Source organism: Loxodonta africana, chromosome 8 (assembly GCF_030014295.1).
Source record: "Loxodonta africana isolate mLoxAfr1 chromosome 8, mLoxAfr1.hap2, whole genome shotgun sequence".
NCBI lineage: Eukaryota > Metazoa > Chordata > Mammalia > Proboscidea > Elephantidae > Loxodonta > Loxodonta africana.
In genome coordinates, this window is record NC_087349.1 from 10,527,057 (window position 1) to 10,544,581 (window position 17,525).

General features: G+C 38.6%; 1 protein-coding gene across 11 annotated transcripts in view; it reads right to left on the reverse strand.

Moving 5' to 3' along the window:
• LUC7L2 (LUC7 like 2, pre-mRNA splicing factor) overlaps positions 1–17,525 on the reverse strand; it is a 47,783-nt gene that overhangs the window by 20,961 nt on the left and 9,297 nt on the right. For 5 of the 11 annotated variants that reach the window (XM_064289669.1, XM_064289668.1, XM_064289667.1 and 2 more), the window contains 3 exons: positions 15,950–16,020; positions 14,862–14,939; positions 14,270–14,364 (listed from right to left, as the gene is read on the reverse strand). In XM_064289669.1, the coding sequence (XP_064145739.1) occupies positions 14,270–14,364; positions 14,862–14,939; positions 15,950–16,020 (244 nt within the window). Of the gene's footprint in view, positions 1–14,269; positions 14,365–14,861; positions 14,940–15,949; positions 16,021–17,525 lie in introns of those variants that run through there. The other 6 variants (XM_010599773.3, XM_003420214.4, XM_023539176.2 and 3 more) reach the window with 2 other exon arrangements.

Sequence of the window (17,525 nt, forward strand, 5' to 3'; positions counted from 1 at the left end):
AAAAATAACAGGAGGACAACTGAGAGTGGACTGCTAGATAACACAGGTGTGTTATTTTATAACTGCCCCCTCACTGTCTCCCTACCTGCAAATGGACATAAAGTATGCGCCTTAAGAGATGACTGCCCTATGAAACCCAGAACTCTGTTAAGCTATCTTAGTGGAGTAAAGGAGGGTATTCTCTGGCACCACCCAATCCAGCCCTCTCTAAACAGGGGCAAAAAAGATGTCCACTGTCTGCAGGCGGCTTGCCACTTTTATTACCCCCTTTAACCTTGTATTAACCCCTTTTATTGCCCCTTCCACTGCCTATTCCCTATACATGCTATTTGGCACGTAGACATGGCTGTCCAATCAGTATAATTCCAGGAGAGAGGAACTTAGGTGTTCTCCTCCCAAGACGTGAAGCGGGGCGTGCTGGGATGCCATCTAACCCTGTGGACAGAAGCCTAACCTTGGGGAACCTATGCTGATGATAACATGTGCTGTTCTATTCATCTCTGTCCTGTTTATTCTCTGAGTTAAGAAATGCCTGGTGATCACGGCTTTATAAGTGTCAGGTCTGTTCTCTGCTCCAAATGGTCTTTCACTAAGAGCCTGTGAATACAGCGACACTGCACGGATCCTAGCCATCTATGGTCCTCTGTCAACACCATCACAGCTAAGTGTCTACCCCGGCACTGTGCCATGCACATGGGGAACATTTAAAACAAAAGCCCAACAACTACCTGCCATTGCAAGTACGCGCAAGGAAAGCATGCCTGGGTTAACACTCCACGGGCCCCCAGAGGGAACCCGAGCAGAAGCACACCGTGAGCACCCACGGCCCAGTCCTCAGACATCCGTGCTGCTCTGTGGACAGGCCTGCCGCCATCACAAACCCTGCAGCCGTGCTTTCAACACCAGGCACTCAGACACTGCTGCTTCTTTCTTTTAACTAAGTGAGCTTAAAACTGACCAAAACATTTGGCTATCATTTACTCTAACTTAAAATGACCTTATTTGTGATTAAAGCAATAAGAAGAGTTCAAATTTTTTAACTAGTAATTTACTTCCTAATTAAAATCTTTCCACAAGTTTATTCTTGGTATTTTAATTAACAGACATCTAAATTCTTAAGATAGTAAATGGAAAAACAAAATGCTTATTTTTAATCTAATATCTTCAGTTCTGCATTTTCTCTTCTCCAATCTAAATCCTCAGTGAAATGGTGCCCAAGTAACAATGTCTGATCCTGATAACGTCTCTCTTATATTCCCCAGCATTTTATACTATATTTTACTGTTTAATACAGTTGGTTCTGTTAAGTGCCTTCTTCTGAAATTCCAAAAGTGAATGTTATCTCCCCAAATTGGCTCTAAGCTTCATGAGGAAGATGGTTATCTATTTCTCTTATTTTCCCCTCCTACATAAAAGATCTACTTTTGCACAACCCATGACTATTAAGTAAACTTGAACATTTAACTAAGAAATTCTATTTCTAAGAACTTAAGGAAACAATGAGAGAAGTACACAGGTCAAGGTCAACAGTTCTGTTAAGTACACAGCAATACACACCAGAGCAGCAGCTTCTGCAGGTACAATTCAGCGACCTCGATTACGTTCTTCGAGCCAGGCGACCATCCTCACCCCCCTTTTCTGAGGGGTTCCTCTCCCACTGACAAACTCACTGCTCCCTAAGGGTCCTATCTCTCAAGTTGCAGTTGTCCCTTTGATCCCTATATATAGATAGTTCTTAAAAAAGCATAATGCTCAATGCAGACATTCTTTAAACTTTTTAACCTAAACTACTGTTTGGTTTTAAGAGTCTTAAGAAGGCTTCAGGGGATATTTTTGGTTTAAGGTTTAAAGATTATCTCAAGGCAAGAGTTTTAGGAGTTCATTCAGCCTCAACGGCTCCAGAAAGTCTAGAGTCCATGAGAATTTGAAACTGCATTTTGCCATTTTTCCCCTTTTGATCAGGATTTTTCTATACTCTTTGATCGAAATGTTCAGTAATGCTAGCCAGGCAAGGTTAGAGTGTTGTTTTGGATATAAATTAGAAAAACTTTAAGAACCCCTCAGTATGGGTCTGACTGATTTAATTATGAAACAGCCATACAATGAAACATTATGCAGCCATGAAAAATGGTGTTCTTGATATACTGAGAGAAGGTGATAACGGAAGACATAGTAAAATGCCATTTTTGCAAAATCAGGTAAACAAATTGCTTTGGGTTTCTTTGAATTTTCTGGTATTGGCTGAATTATATACAATTAAACCTGTTGCCGTCGAGTTGATTCCAACACCAAGCGATCCTACAGAACAGAGTAGAACTGCCCCATAGGCTTTCTAAGGCTGTCATCTTGACGGAAGCAGACTGCCACCTTTGTCCAGTGCAGCGGCTAGTGGATTCAATCCGTCAACCTTTCAGTTAGCAGCTGAGCATTTAACCGCTGTGCCACCAGAACTCCTTATCACTTCTTATTCTTACAATCAGAAAAAAAACCAATGAAGCCACTTTCATTTGATAAAAAAATTTAAGTAATGGAAAGAGGCATATGGAAACTGTACATAAACATCAACAACAGGTAAATCAAAGGGCCGATTTATACATTTGAGTGTACTTCCAACTGTAAACAAGTGGTACAATGTGTTAATGAACAGAACAGCGACAGAACGTTTCAGGCACAGTAACACCTCTAAGTAACTGCAGATATATTTGCTTTGTTATAGGTACATTTACTCGGTTCTATGTGCTAGACCCTGAAGGAAATTAAAAAGCAGTATGAGAATATAATTTCTGCTATCGAGCACCTCAAAAGAAAAGCTTGGCAATCTACTTCCAAAATATCAGCCACTGAAAACCCTCTGGAGAAGAGTTCTACTCTGACACACAAGAGGGGGAGCTGATTCAATGGCAACGGCAACTGGCTATCAAGTAACACGTTCTCAACGAAAAAAACAAGACATTAACCTAAAGCAAGAGTTGCAAAAGTACATCAAGATATATATACAAGGATTTCATTGCCACACTGTGTACCAGAAACAAAAACAACAGGTTGCTGGATAAATAACTTAGGGAACAGCCATAGTATGGAACACTGTGAAGGCCTTCTTAAAAAATGAAGTAGATCATTGATACGGCAACTTCTCCAAGACAGGTCAAGTGGGAAAACACACGCATGCACGCACATATCCACATCACTATAATGCCGTTTATTTAAAAAAAGGACCAGCACACACATACACAGACATGTGCATACACTTGTAAATGCACAGAAAGGAGAGTGAAAGCTACACACTACACCGCTGACAGGGCTTAAGTCTGGGAAGGGGGATACGGAATAATGGGACATGTTCACATCTTATGCTTTATCGGCGTGTACTTCAAGACGATTATTATTTAAGTAATAAAATAAGACAGACTGCGCACTGGACCAAGTCAGAATCTCCCTTTACCTCTTATTACCCATTTGGCCCTGAGAAATTTACTTAAACTCTCTGAACTTCTCTTTTCTCTGCTACTTCAAGATTGCTGTGTGCATCATGTATGATGTTTATCAAAGCACTCTGAAAACAGATTGTCGACCTGCTTATTTTTGCATACTGACTGCATTGGGATAAAATTGGGATAAAGCTCAGTGAGAGAAGGGAATGGTCTGTCTTGGTCCTTGTATCTCCAATACCGGTAACAGTGTCTCAGTAGGCCACAGGTGCTCAATATTGTCACATATTAAAAAAAAAAAAAAAAGTTTTTTTTTTTTTTATTATATAATATTAGAGCTCGATAGGCATTGAAGAACGAAGGACATATTTTCTTGTATCATTACTTTACATGTTTCTAATTCTTTCATTTTCAAAGGACTTCAGAAAGGAGAGAGACCTCTACTAAGCAATGTATGGGGGAGGTTTTCAGGCAGAATAAAATCCTCAAATAAAGATTATCCACATAGGAAAAGCTGAAGAGGAGAAATGAGGGGCACGGTCTGGGCAGATGCTCCAAGAGTCGAACAGGTATCTCCTACCTGGGAGGACGCAGAGCAAGTTAAGTGGGACCAGATGATCTCTGTTAGACGATGGGGGAAGGTGATGCGGAAAAGCAGGAGACAGTGACTCTGGCCCACAGGCGGCCAGTCTGCAAGCTCTGACTAAGGCGTGGAAGATTCTGATGAGGAGTTGACAGATGCGCAATTTACACTGTAGGCAAAGCAAAATGCTGGACTACTTGGACAGAAAAATGACACGAGAAAATTTATGTTTGAGAAGCATTATTAACACTCCTGGACGGACCAAAGGAAAGAGAGAGAGACCAAGGGCAAGTGAGGCTATTCCTACAATGCAGGAATAAGGCCAGAGGAGTCAAACTAGAAAAGGAAAGGAAAAGGGGGTGAATGGGGTGTAAGGAACAGAAGCATTTATAAAGGGCAGGATGTCTGAAATCACCGATTCCATGGCCACGTTCCCCAAAACACGGAAATCAAGGCTCAGAGAGGTAAAGTGGTTTGACTAAGATCATAAGCTAGTGGCCGCAGAGCAAAAATGTGAACCCAGGCCTTTAATATAGCTCTGTATTACTCCATTAACACCAGAGTCTCCATCAACGGGCTTTAAATAAACAGAAATGTCTTACGCTACTTTGAGCACTTTGAACAAAAGATAAGGGCAAAAAAACAAAAAGGTGACAACAATAATTTAGATAGAATAGAAAGGTAGCAATAAATATAAGACTAACCCACCCAATATGCTATAATATTATATAATTTATATATATTTATATTATGTAATATATATAGTATACATAATTACATAATGCTATAATATCAACATAAGACTAGGTGGTGATAATAGTAAAGTTCCAATTGGAATGCATACCAGCATGACAAAAAGCAAAATAAACGCATGACAGAAGGACAGAGAGCACAGGGGTCACAAGCCAGGCCTGGCGCGTGTCTTCTCATCCACCACTCCAATCCCAGTCCTGCTTTCTAGGAGTCAGTCACACTTCTCATCCACCGCCCCAATCCTGCCCTGCTTTCTACAACAGGAGTCAGCTACTCTTGGATCCTCACCTCTTAGACCTTCCCTTCCTTCCTCCTATCTGTAAAATCTCTCTCCCGTCCACATTCATTGCGTGGTTCAAGACTCAGCTCGAGAACAAGAGAAAGCCTAGTATAATGTGGAAATGGCCTTGAAATGGCAAGACCTGTTGTCACTATTGTTTTAAATCAAAATGAAAGATTTCTTTGCTAATTTCAATTCTGTACTCCATCCAGCAGTTCTCAAGATCAGTGCTGTGCGAGGGAGGAGTACGCTGTGCATGCGGAAAGGACATCTGCCCGCCCTTCTACTACTGCCCGATTTCTTAACCTCTGGTCCCCACTCTTACATCCCACCTGCTAGCGCACTGCTCCCTTAGCAGGTAGAAAAAGAAAGAGCTCTTCTACCCTTTCTTAGTATTTTTTTTTTTTTTTTGGAAAGGCTGTAACAGGAAATATTTTAATTTCTGACCCTGGATATGCAAAGAACGCAGATAAAACAAGAGTCCCTGCCACAAAGACAATCCTATGTAACTGGAAAGACAGAACACACACACACACAAAGTAGTAGTACAGAGAACAGGCACTATACCAGGGTTCAAAAGTTAACTGCTATAGGCTAAGAAAATTCTGTGTTACAGCCAAGCAGGGTTTAAATCTGTAGAGAGGAGAAAAAGGAGCCCTGGTGGTGCTGTAGGGTCACTATGAGTTGGAATCGACTCCACGGCAACGGGTTTGGGTTTTTTTGTTTGGTTAAAGTGATCAACTGCTAACTGAAAGGTCGGTGCTTCAAAACCACCAGCAGCTCTGCAGGAGAAAGATGTGGCCATCTGCTTCTGTAAAGGTTTACAGGCTTGCAAACTCAATGGCAGTGGGTTTTTTTTTTTAAGAGAGGAGAAGGGGTATTCAAGGCACAGAAAAAGGGGTAACAAAAGGGAGGAGCATGCTGGTGAGGGGAAATGATGCGACAACAGTGAGTAAATCAGGTGGGTAGGAAAGAGCTGGGAAGAGGTCGCCTGGGCTAATGATCTTAGATTTCTGACTACATACAACAGGGAACCACCAAAAGGTTTTGTGTAGGAGCCCATGTCAGGCATGACTGGCTTCTTCTCAACATTCAGATCTCGTCAAATGTCACTTCATACAGTTTTCCCCAACCACCCTGCCAGAATCCCCTCAACCCAGACACTCTAAATTCCATGACCATACTTTTCTGTCAGAGCACTTACCACTACATGAAATCGCACTCCTTCTCCCCACCCGTGGTTGTGTGCGTCCCGCATCAGAACATAACCCAGCACTTACCACGCAGCAGGTACTGTGCACCAAAGCCAGCCCACTCAGCCCTCGTTAATCAAATCAATCCTACTCTCTCACTCTTTTCTACTTTTTTCCTCCGCTTAATTCCAACCTACTAAATCCCAGCACTCAAAACACTATTATAACAAATAAAATAAAGGTGAAAAAATCAAAACAACCTACCTAAACTTGGAAATTTTACAAGTTATATTATCTAAATATATCAATATATATTAGATATTCCTACATATTCTTTGTAGACCAAAAAAGTTCAGGGGTAATACACGGTCCTGCAACCAGTCCACTGCGACAGAACTCATCCCACCCTAAGAAATACATACAGTGATAATACAGTTGAATGTTTGTGGTTATGACTTGTATAATAAAAATAGTTTTGGTTGTTTCAAGTCTTCATTTGTTACCATGTGTTTTTTTTTTTCCTACATTGTGTTCTGAGACCTAGGTGCTCCAACTGATGCGTTTATGACCCCATCCTCCCTTTCTCAACGAACAGCCTCAGACAACACACTGGGTTCTTCACATGTGTTAAAATGCAGTTTACAAAACCATACATTTCTCTAAAAAGTATCTGAAAGGTTGAGGGATTACTGAGAGAATTATTCCTGGTTCTTAGTAGCATTTATTGAGAATCACTATACAGAAGGAAACTCTGGTGGCATAGTGGTTAAGAGCTATGGCTGCTAACCAAAAGGTCAGCGGTTTGAATCTACTAAGTGCTCCTTATAGGGCACCTATGGGGCAGTTCTACACTGTCCCATGGGTCGCTATGAGTCGGAATCGATTCAACGGCAACAGGTTTCATTTGGTTTGGTTTATACAGAAAAACAAACACAACAATGGAACTTAGCGACAGCAGTGGGTTACCAGACTGCAAAACACGATCTACTTCAACTTCCGCTTTGTTTGGGAGTAATCTGTCTTTGCTACTTTCTATCTGTGGTTTCAAGAACGATCCTAATAATAGGTCCAAAATCTAAGATTTGCTTAAAAAATTTTTAAAAATGGAGAAGAGACATATGAAGATAAAAAATAGGGTGGACTATGTGTAAAATAATGAAGCTGGCTCTCTACTTCAGTATGTTTGAAGTTTTCTCTTAAAAAAGTTAAACAGGAAATTTGGCAACGATTATGACTGATGGTTGTACAACAGGATTCATGTCACTGATATCACTAAATCCTACACCTGAAAAATGCTGAAAGCGCAAATGCTGTTACATGTACTTTTACAACAGAAAAAAAAAGTTCAAAGATTTCTCCCTCAGACTGACTCAATAACATTGTAGAATAAAAATTAAAAATCATTTGTATTTGATTTATGAAGACTAGACCTCAGTGCTACAGTTCATCATACCTAGATGCATGTGTATTTGTATTTAACCATTAATCCAAGTAGTGGATGGATGTGCTGACCACTTCCACTAGAGATAGAGAGAAAAAAATCAGAACAAGATTCCAGAAAACATGGTCTCCAGGTCACCTTAAAAAAAAAAAAAAAAATCACTTCTCTAAAAGCCTCAAGTGTATTATCCAAAAATTAACGACTGTCTTATGCTCTTATTTTGGTTGTTATCTGAAGTTTTAAAAATAAACTTTAAAAATATGAATGACTGTTAAGATTATTCAGAATGACAGAAAAGGGTTCTTTCCAAAGGGCATGTGTACCCCAAATTGAACAGCTCAGAATACGCAGGTGCTCATTTGCTGACAAGGTTCCGAACTATACTCGGGACTTGGTTTTAAAGTTTGACAAAACTCAAAAAACCAAACCTGCTGCCATTGAGTCAATTCTAACTTATGGTGACCCTATAGGACTGAGTAGAACTGTCCCACGGGGTTTTCAGTAACTTTTAAATTATCCCCTGGAAAGCTTTTAATAAGCCTCTACTTTGGTAGGCACCAAAAGCACCTTTTTGGTTTTGGCAGTCTCCAGATATTCTAAAAAAATGTATATTTTTACAGTAGACTGAGAAAAACAAACACAAACAAGTAAATTTGCAAAATAAAAGGACATAATATACTTCCAAGTCAAATTTGGAGGGGAAAAATGGTATTCTACGATCTGAGAAGCTCTAGAAATTTGCTGCCATATTTAACAACAACAAAAAAAAAGCCAGTAATTTGAGCTAATGCCAAGACACCTACCTGTTAAATACCAAAGCAGCCCGCCACTCCAACCCAAAACCCTTTCTGGGGAAAAGATTATTTACATGTTAAGAGAGCATCTACAGCCTAATTTTTGCATATTTATATGAGTAACCAACTGCTGTCATATTTTGATAAGCAATTCAACAAAACCAAGATACTCTCTGGCTTCTTATCTATTAAAAGCTAATAGCTTTGCTATTAACACTCATTAATCTCTGAAACTCAGTCTGTTTTGAAATAGATTTAGCATTCTACTTTCGGACTGATCAATTATTCAGTCAACACATTGAGAGGCACTGTTCTAGATGGTGGGGATACAGTGCTGAGGAAAAGCAGGAAACTTACATGCTAGCGGCTGGGAGAGGAAATTTTGTGCAGGTCTACTTCTTATCACTTATTCTGCTTCTCTGTAAGTACATGGCTCTTTTGTGTATGTACTATCAAAGAGACTTCAGCAGTGTAAGCATTAAGGTTTGTGTGTACCCAATTAAGTGATTTTAGACCAAGCCTTAACAGAAAGTCAGAGAAGCAATAAAGAGAGTTTCAATTAATAAAAATTGCGCTTTGGATAAAACCCAGAACCTACTGGGCCATCGTAAAATCACGTTAGTCAGGGTTCTGGAGCAGCCAATACTCCCACCCAATCCCTTCAAAAGGCCAATAAACTTTGCTTTAATAATGACTTTGAGAATGTCAAAATCCCTGTGTCCCTAATTATTTCTCAAGATCAGGCTTTAAAAGCCCCTTTTCTGAGCAGCAGAGCCACTTTTTAAAACAAAATTTCATGGAAAATTCCTACATTTAAAACACATAAAACTTCTGCTGAAGTAGAAGAATCTGGCCTAGTTCTGCGTCCCTAGTCCGTGAGATGCCTCCAAGGAGCCAGAGAGTCTGAAAGTCACTGCCCTCAGTAACAGCATTATCTTAAAAACTACCAAAACCCCTGTACTTTAAATAGTATTTAGATTCACTTAATCTGAGATTCCTGCATGGTATTTACTGAATACTCTGTGATTCTATGACTGTAAAACATTTGACAAGCACAATTTCTCTGAGCCTTCATTTTTCCCATCTATAAAATGATGACCCTAGACTAGAAAATGTTGAGGGCCTGTCAACACTAAAATTACATTCTCTGACGAGGGCTATAATAAAATTAGTCGTGGCCATTTCTGAGTTTGGGGCAGGCATACTACAAGAGTACACATTTCCATGTCTGCAGATCTTAATTTCAGGCTGCTATGACCATCCCTGACTTTGACTCAATGCCTTTTGTGAATTATTGCTATCACCACCATCCTTCTCCCAGACCATTACGAACCAGAAGGGAAGATTTTTTTTTTAAGCACTTCAATATCCTTATCTTTCCTCAGGAAAGATATGCGGCAGAAATGAAGTCTTGGAGAAAAAAGTGATGACTCTGCTTAGGTTTGTGTTCTGCCTATGTCTGAAAGGGGATGCTGCCTACTGTCTGCATGATGGAGAGGGAGAACAGGGAGAAACCAAGTGGGCCAAAAGGTGGAAAAGGGGAGGACTAAACAAGAGAACATTCCAGATGAATCAGAAAATGACCCAGGCCTCTAATGTGCAATCATTTCCTAAGCTATAAGAAATACTCACGTTTCTTATAAAAATCATAATCTAAAGTTATGTATTTAGTTATTTTGATTTTCTGTTCTACATTTTACTGTCTCTGATTAATTTATTCACTTAAAAATTAGTTATACCCTTTTTTTTTTAATAAAAGGTAGAATGTGATAGGGACATTTTCATCAAATGGAACGCCACAAAAATTTCATACTAATTGTCAATTATGAGTACATTTTTAGAAATAAAATGTACTCCAAGTGCTTGATACAAAGTCTAACTTCTTTATAATGAAAAAAGTCGAGGAATATATTTCTGCATTTTCTTTGGCTAGATAATCTAGAATACTGGTTAAGTCACATTCTGCCGACAGTGAGAGATCTAAGGAACAAGGTCAGGAAAACAGAAGTATGACTTCTATACAACAAAGAAAAAGCACTATAAAAATCAACAGCCACAATCCAGCTCTTTTCATTCTTCACGTGACAAGTAAAAAGGAGAAGAACCAGCATCTTCAACATAAAGAGGCGTGGCCTGCTAGGAAGACTGTCCTCACAGCCTACAAAGTGAAGAATACTCTGAGGTAGTCCCCAGGACAATCAACCAATAGGAGTCCAAAAGGTGGTATCTGTCCAAAAGCAAAGTTCAGAAGACAGGAAGAGGCAGGAAAGCTGGGCAAATGGAAACGGGGACCCCAGGGAGGAAGTGGGGTGAGTGCTGACACACTGAGTGGACAGCAACCAATGTCACAAAGTAAGCTGTGTATAAATTGTTGAACGGGAAACTGATTTGCTCTGTAAACTATCACCTAAACCACAACAAAATGTTCAAAAAGAGAGACAAACTCTGTCCTAGAAAAGCAGTGTTTGTTATACAGGGATTAGCTGCTGAAGAAGTCCTAGCTTTATTATTACAGGCCACTGCAACAGCCAGGGTCACAAGGAAGTCACACTACGGAGGGTGTTCAGGTTCTCAAGGGCACCACACGATGACAACCCTGGAGTCTCAAAAGGTTCTACAGCCAGTCCTCTAAACTCTTGCTTAAACTCTAAAAGAGGTTCACAGTTATTTGACCCCAGCCTTAAACGTGACAACATCTTATCAAGCTGACGAAGGCGAGACACTGCCCCAACCACCTAGTCTCCTGTAAGGGCCTTTGGAAACGCCTTCCCCAACATATTTTCACCTAGTCTAAGACATCATCGATTTTCAGCTTCACCATTATTTTCTGTACCGTAACAAAAATGCTACCAAACAAGATAAAATGCTTTGCCAAAATCAATTCTAATATGCAGATTTCAGAGATGTTAAAATGGGAAAAAATGTGCATCCTATAATCAATCGATCAGTAAGAACTTTACAAGAAGGCAAGTTCAAGACCAACAGTTCACCCTTTTTGTTTAACAAGAATTAAATATTCTCTGCAGAGTAGAAAACACGTTGGACAAGACTAAAGATCAGAAAATTGGGGTTTGGTCCCAGTTTTAAATTAAAAGAACTGAGGGATTCTGAATAAGTCACATAACATAATATAATTAAGGCTAATTTCTTACCTGTCAACTGCGGCTATACACCTCACAAAATTGTTCTGAGAACTAAACAAGAAGGTACCTTATAAAATGTAAAGTAGAAATGTGATGTCAGCTTTCTACTATTCATGCCATGTCTGAATAAAATCAACTCTCGACAAAATAATAAGTTGGTCTTGTCATGGCTGGTTGTGAAGTATTAAAAAATAAAAATTAAATTCTGCCATTTTATAAATTAATCATACCTTATTCACATTCCCAAAATTATTTGAATTTAGCCATTAGACAAAATGACTTTAACTGTTAAATCTGATACAATAGCAAATGTGGAGAATCAAACTATACTACAGATAATTAATGTACTACAGCAGAGTAGAAAATATTTTAATTATGGAAACTCAAAAGAGCAGATATGAAAGTTTATTATCTGTTTATCATCTTCATAACCCTAATTCAAGCACTCAGAAACTGATTTCTTATCTTTGATATTAGGCTGAAACAAACAAACAAAAAAATCAGGGCTTTTTTCTTCTTTTTAACATCATATAGTTTCAATTGTCTTTCCTACTGGAAAAAGCCAGAAGTGTCTCCTATTGTATATGCTGATAGTAGTATGTTTGGGGTATGTCCTTAACCTAATTCCTTCTATCAAAGAAGAAACTTCTCATCTAAACATTTAGACATCTTAAGCTAAAGAAATTCATCATTTCTGAAAAGGGAGGTCAGAAATCTTGTCTTCATTTCAGTCACTTCTGACAAATGAAGCCAGCTCAAAGTTTGGTTCCTACTAGCCACATCCCTCACTGACCCCCACACCATCAGCCTGTTGAAGGAAAAGCTACTTGTAGGGAGTAGTAATTTCAAGCAAATCCCAAAGCCAGTGAACTGAATCCTGTTCCATTTAAAGAGATCCATCATCACGTGGCTTAATTTACAAATTAAAATGATGGATCCTCTACAATCAACCAACTCGTCTCAATACATAGAATCTAAATTAAGTGAGCTTCACATTAATAGGAGTCAACAATACAAACGAATTTCAAGTGACAACACTACTTGAAAACTAAGTGACATGAATTTAAGTATTTACCAATGTATTTTTCCCATTATGATTCCATAATATAAATGTACACAAATCTTAAGAAGAATGCATATTATTTTGGGTTTAAGTGTACTCTGCCAAAAATAGCAAAAGAAATTAAAAATCAATTGTATTATTTCTGAACTAAAAGTGCAAGTACTGCCTAATATCACAATAACTTTTTGTATTCAAAATACGAAACGCTTTTTAAAACTTCCTCAGAAAAATGGAAATTATAAAGCAATACAGAGCAACTCCTTTCGTGAATGAAGAAACCCATTATTTATTTTTAACTGTGCTTTAGGTGAAGGTTTACAGAGCAAATACTTTCCCATTCAATAGTTTAGACATGCTGGCTGCCATCCCTGCAATGTGTCAGCACTCCCCCCATTACCAGCCTGACCTCCTTCCCCATTTCCATTCCTCCGGTTTTCCGCCCCTTCCTGCCTTTTCATCTCTGCTTTTGGATGTATGTTATCCTTTTGGTCTCATGCAGATGACTGTTCTAGGGGCATTTTCCTCATGTGTGTTACTTTTTATTTACAGGCTTATTATTTGGCTGAGAGGTGATCTCCAGGACTGGCTTCAGTTCTGAGTTAGAAGGGTGTCTAAGGGCCACAGTCTCAGGGGTTCCTCCAGTCTCTACTGGACCATTAAATCTGGTCTTTTTTATGAATCTGAGTTTTGTTCTACACTTTTTTCCCCAACCTAACCAGAACTTTCTATCGTGATCCTGGTCAGAGCGGTCAGTGGTGACAGCTGGGCACCATCTAGTTCTTCTGGTCTCAGGCTGTTTGAGACTGTGGTTCCTGTGGCCCATCAGTCCTTTGGACTAATTGTTTCCTTGAATCTTTGGTTTTCTCCACTCTCTTTTGCTCCAGATGGCAAGAGACCTACAGTTATATCTTAGGCAGCCACTCACAAGCTTTTAAGATTCCGGACACTCGTCATGCACCAAAGTAGAAAAAAAAAAGTAGGATGTAGAATACTTTCTTTACAACCTATGTTATGCCAATTGATCTAGACGTCCCCCAAGACAACGGTCCTTAGCCTTCAAGCCCAGTAACTTAGTCCCATGGGGTGTTTGGTTATGTCTAGGCTATTTCCATGACTGTGTCCCCTGTGTACTCTACTACATATATGAATATACTTGTAGTACATAATATGTAGAAATATCCACAGCCAAACCTATATATGCACGTGGCTATGCTCCCATATGCCCTCCCACACCTACTCTGTACACATGCCTACCTATATATCCACGCATACATTGTTGTCTGTCATTAGCGCTGTTATGGTATTTAACTTTGTTTATTCTTATGTACTACCCATGTCTTCCCTTGCCTTGGTTACGTTGTGCTGACCTCCCCCATGTGGTACTGCCTTTCCCTTCACTAAAGGAAACCCATTATTGCAGATTTAGATCATCAACCTGAATAGATAAACAACAAGATGCAAATTCCCTCCTTTAACCACAATGTTAAAAAAAAAAAAAAATCACGGTATATTTCATAAGGGATTAATTTTATCAAGTAGTTCATTTTTGTAGTATACCAGTAATCAAACACGGGGCTTAATAAATACGTACAGTTCCAGAGAGGACGTCATGGGGGCAACAGTTGAGAAGGTGACTCTTGCACACTCTGTCATCACTGAATTTGATTCGCTGACGAGTAGTATCCCCTGCAATATAGAAAAGTTGGTAACGTTCAAGGTTAGACAACTGGGAAGCATTTATTTTCCAAGAGTCCTACTATAACTAGCCTTTTATGTGCGGCTCTAAACACACACGTTTATAACTCAGCTCAAGAGGCATCAGCTTTTTCTGTAACATCCTACAGGAAAACTACTTCAGACAACATGCAGTTGCAGCAGGTGTACTGCGCACGTAATTCACAAAGTCAGAGTGGGGAAGCGATGCATTCTGTCACACAGAGTACTTCAGAAAAGCACTGGATTTTAGAGCAGGGATGGACCTTCAGGATTACAGGGTCCAACTCCTTAATACTGCAGATGGAGAAACTGAGGCCCCAGGAGGTTAAGCAAACTGCAGAAGACCCACCAGGAGTTTCTACTTATTGGTATATAGTGTTCCCTTCTTGACACTAAGTACTGATTTATCTTGTAATTATTTACATTAATTGAAAAACATAAAAAGTAATCTGGCAAGCATTGCATACACACTGCGAGTCCCCACTGAACCCCAGACGCCATTTCTTCCACTATTTTGTTCCAGCTGAGGTGTCTCCCTTTTGCTGCTGGGAGGAGTTAGAGAGGGTAGAATAATGTGTTTAAGAGTGTACAAACCTGGAAGAAGGACTTACACACCAGTCAAACAAAGGCATACTGCCTAAAAGAAACGTTCACTTTAATGCCTCCAAAGGTCCCACACCTCCAAATCTTATGTAGTCTGTGCTACTGATGCCAAACTGGGTGCATCCATATTCGTTCTCTCTTCACATTAACACAGTACACCTCCTGAACAACAGAAGCATCCAGCCTGCTCATCAAATGTGGCTATCTACTCGAAACTTTAAAGAAACTAAGAATGAGAAAGGTAACTAGCTTTAATAATAAAATATAAATGTTAGATGAAAGTATTTTCTTTAGAGTTTCTTTGCAAAAACAAAAGAAAAAACTCATAAAAGTGTTTCTCCTTTCTACATAGGATGATAAGCCCTAAGAAATGTGCTTTATTTTAGCCTCAAACTGTAATAACCTTGATGTCATCATTGATGAGTGAAAACCTACTGGTGAATTACTGAAGCAACAACAACTATTGGTAACAAAACGAACTGAAATACCTCTGTACTTCACATGATGCTCGGAACACTCCAAAAGCTTTCAAGGAAGTGATTCAATGATTTAAATTAATTTTTGCATTTTCACATGTGAATAATAAAAAAGTTAAACTTTACCCCTTCTTATGGTCTTATTTTAGTCAACTACTGTCATTTTTAGGTGGGGCAAGATTTTGTTCAAATTGTTTTAACTTTGTTTTACTGACTATGAAACATTTTAACCTGTCACCAGGGTATATAAAATTTCACCAACAGTAACATCTTCAGAGCGGTTCAACAATAGGTTTTCTAGAGGCTAGTCTCTAGTTAAAGTAGGTTATTTCTGACACCACATTTTGGAATTATCCATTAAGTGTTCACGCCTGCTACTACACTAAAGGTTACTTTGATGGTCCTTTTTTCCTTTTAAACACAACTGCTTTTGTTCCACATTCATTAACACATCTGAAAAGTTAGTGATAACTCACGGCTCGGCGAATGCGGGGCCTTTCTGACACTCCCTTGTGGACTGAAGTAGGCAGGCATAGATACATTGAACCTTTACAAATAAAACAAGGGGCCAGATTGTTCAGTTTGTATAGAGCAGACTCTGCCAGCAATTTCAATACAGCATCTAGAAGTACATGTTGACTGTAAAGATTCTTGTATATGAAAACGAGAGTGAACAAAATCAGGGTGTTTCATTTTTTAAATACTGACTTAACGAATATAACCCCAGAGAAGAATATGGTTGACAATAGGTAAAAGTTCAAGGCTGCAGCTCTGGAAAGTGGTCCTTGGGCCAACTGGGGTTAAAAAAGTGTTTTTCACAAGTGTGTTTCACTAAGACTTTGGTGAAGGCATTAGCTCACGTTAGGACGGTACTATGTGATAAGCTCACACCAGAGCAATGCTATGTCAGAGGTTCTTGCTTCCTAGCATATAAGAAAAATTTATTTCAAATCTGAAACTTAGTTATGCTAAAGAAATCAAAGACAATGCAAATTTTAAAAGTAGGGGGGAAAAAACAAAAAAGCCACTCAGATATTTGGAGTCTTCCTGCTACAGGTACCTAGGTTTGGGTAATGCGATATAGCATCGCTATCAGTGCTTTGCTAAACTAATGGCTCAAGGGTGTTTTATTATAAGCCAGGCTTTACAATAAAAAAATCAAAATTTACACAAGTTTTACCAATCAAACATTTTATCAAGTAGGATGACTGTTTTTGCTTAAGAAACCATAGCATTAAATCTAATATTAAAGCATACGTGCCCTGAAGACACCATTATCAGATAAAATTTGAACAATTTCAAATATGAACATAGCTAACAGTATTCCCGGTGAGCTTTCAAAAAAAGAATCAGTTCTATAAATGCCAAAAAACATCTTAAAATAACTCCCCACTACATAGGAATGGGTGTTTTACAAATATTTGATAACTGTAGTAAACACAATAAACACAGCTATCAAATACCAGCCTGTGTATTACAGAAACCTTTAAGACAATAAAATAATAAAACCCCTACTAATCTGAGATACAGAAATAACCTGAGAGGGACTAGCAACTGAAAATTTGTTTATTGATATTTTTAAAGTTTTATATAAGGAACTTCAAGGATAATATTTTCAAATAATTTGGCTATACTACCATGTATTATTTAATAAATTGATTTGGGCTTATGCCATGAAAGTATAATCAACTAAACAAAGAATTTAAAAATAAAAACTCTAGTGATTTCAGTTTCTGTCAAGATAATCTGGCCCAAACCATGTTTTTCAAAAGAAACTAGGTAAAACAGCGCCCATTAAAAAAAAAAAAAAGTTACAAATAATAGGGAACAAATATGAACCAACTCTCCTCATAATACAAGAGATTATTTTATGAATTTGATGTACTGTATCTTTGGGTTTTCTGGGCATACATTCAAATAAAAAAAATAATCTGAACTAAGAAAGAAAAAAAAAAAAAAGCTCTGTTACTCTAAGGTTGGGTCTAAATCACAAAATCAGAATCAAACCTATTCTTAAACAGACCCTCTGGGTTAGGCAATGGGGTTACAAAG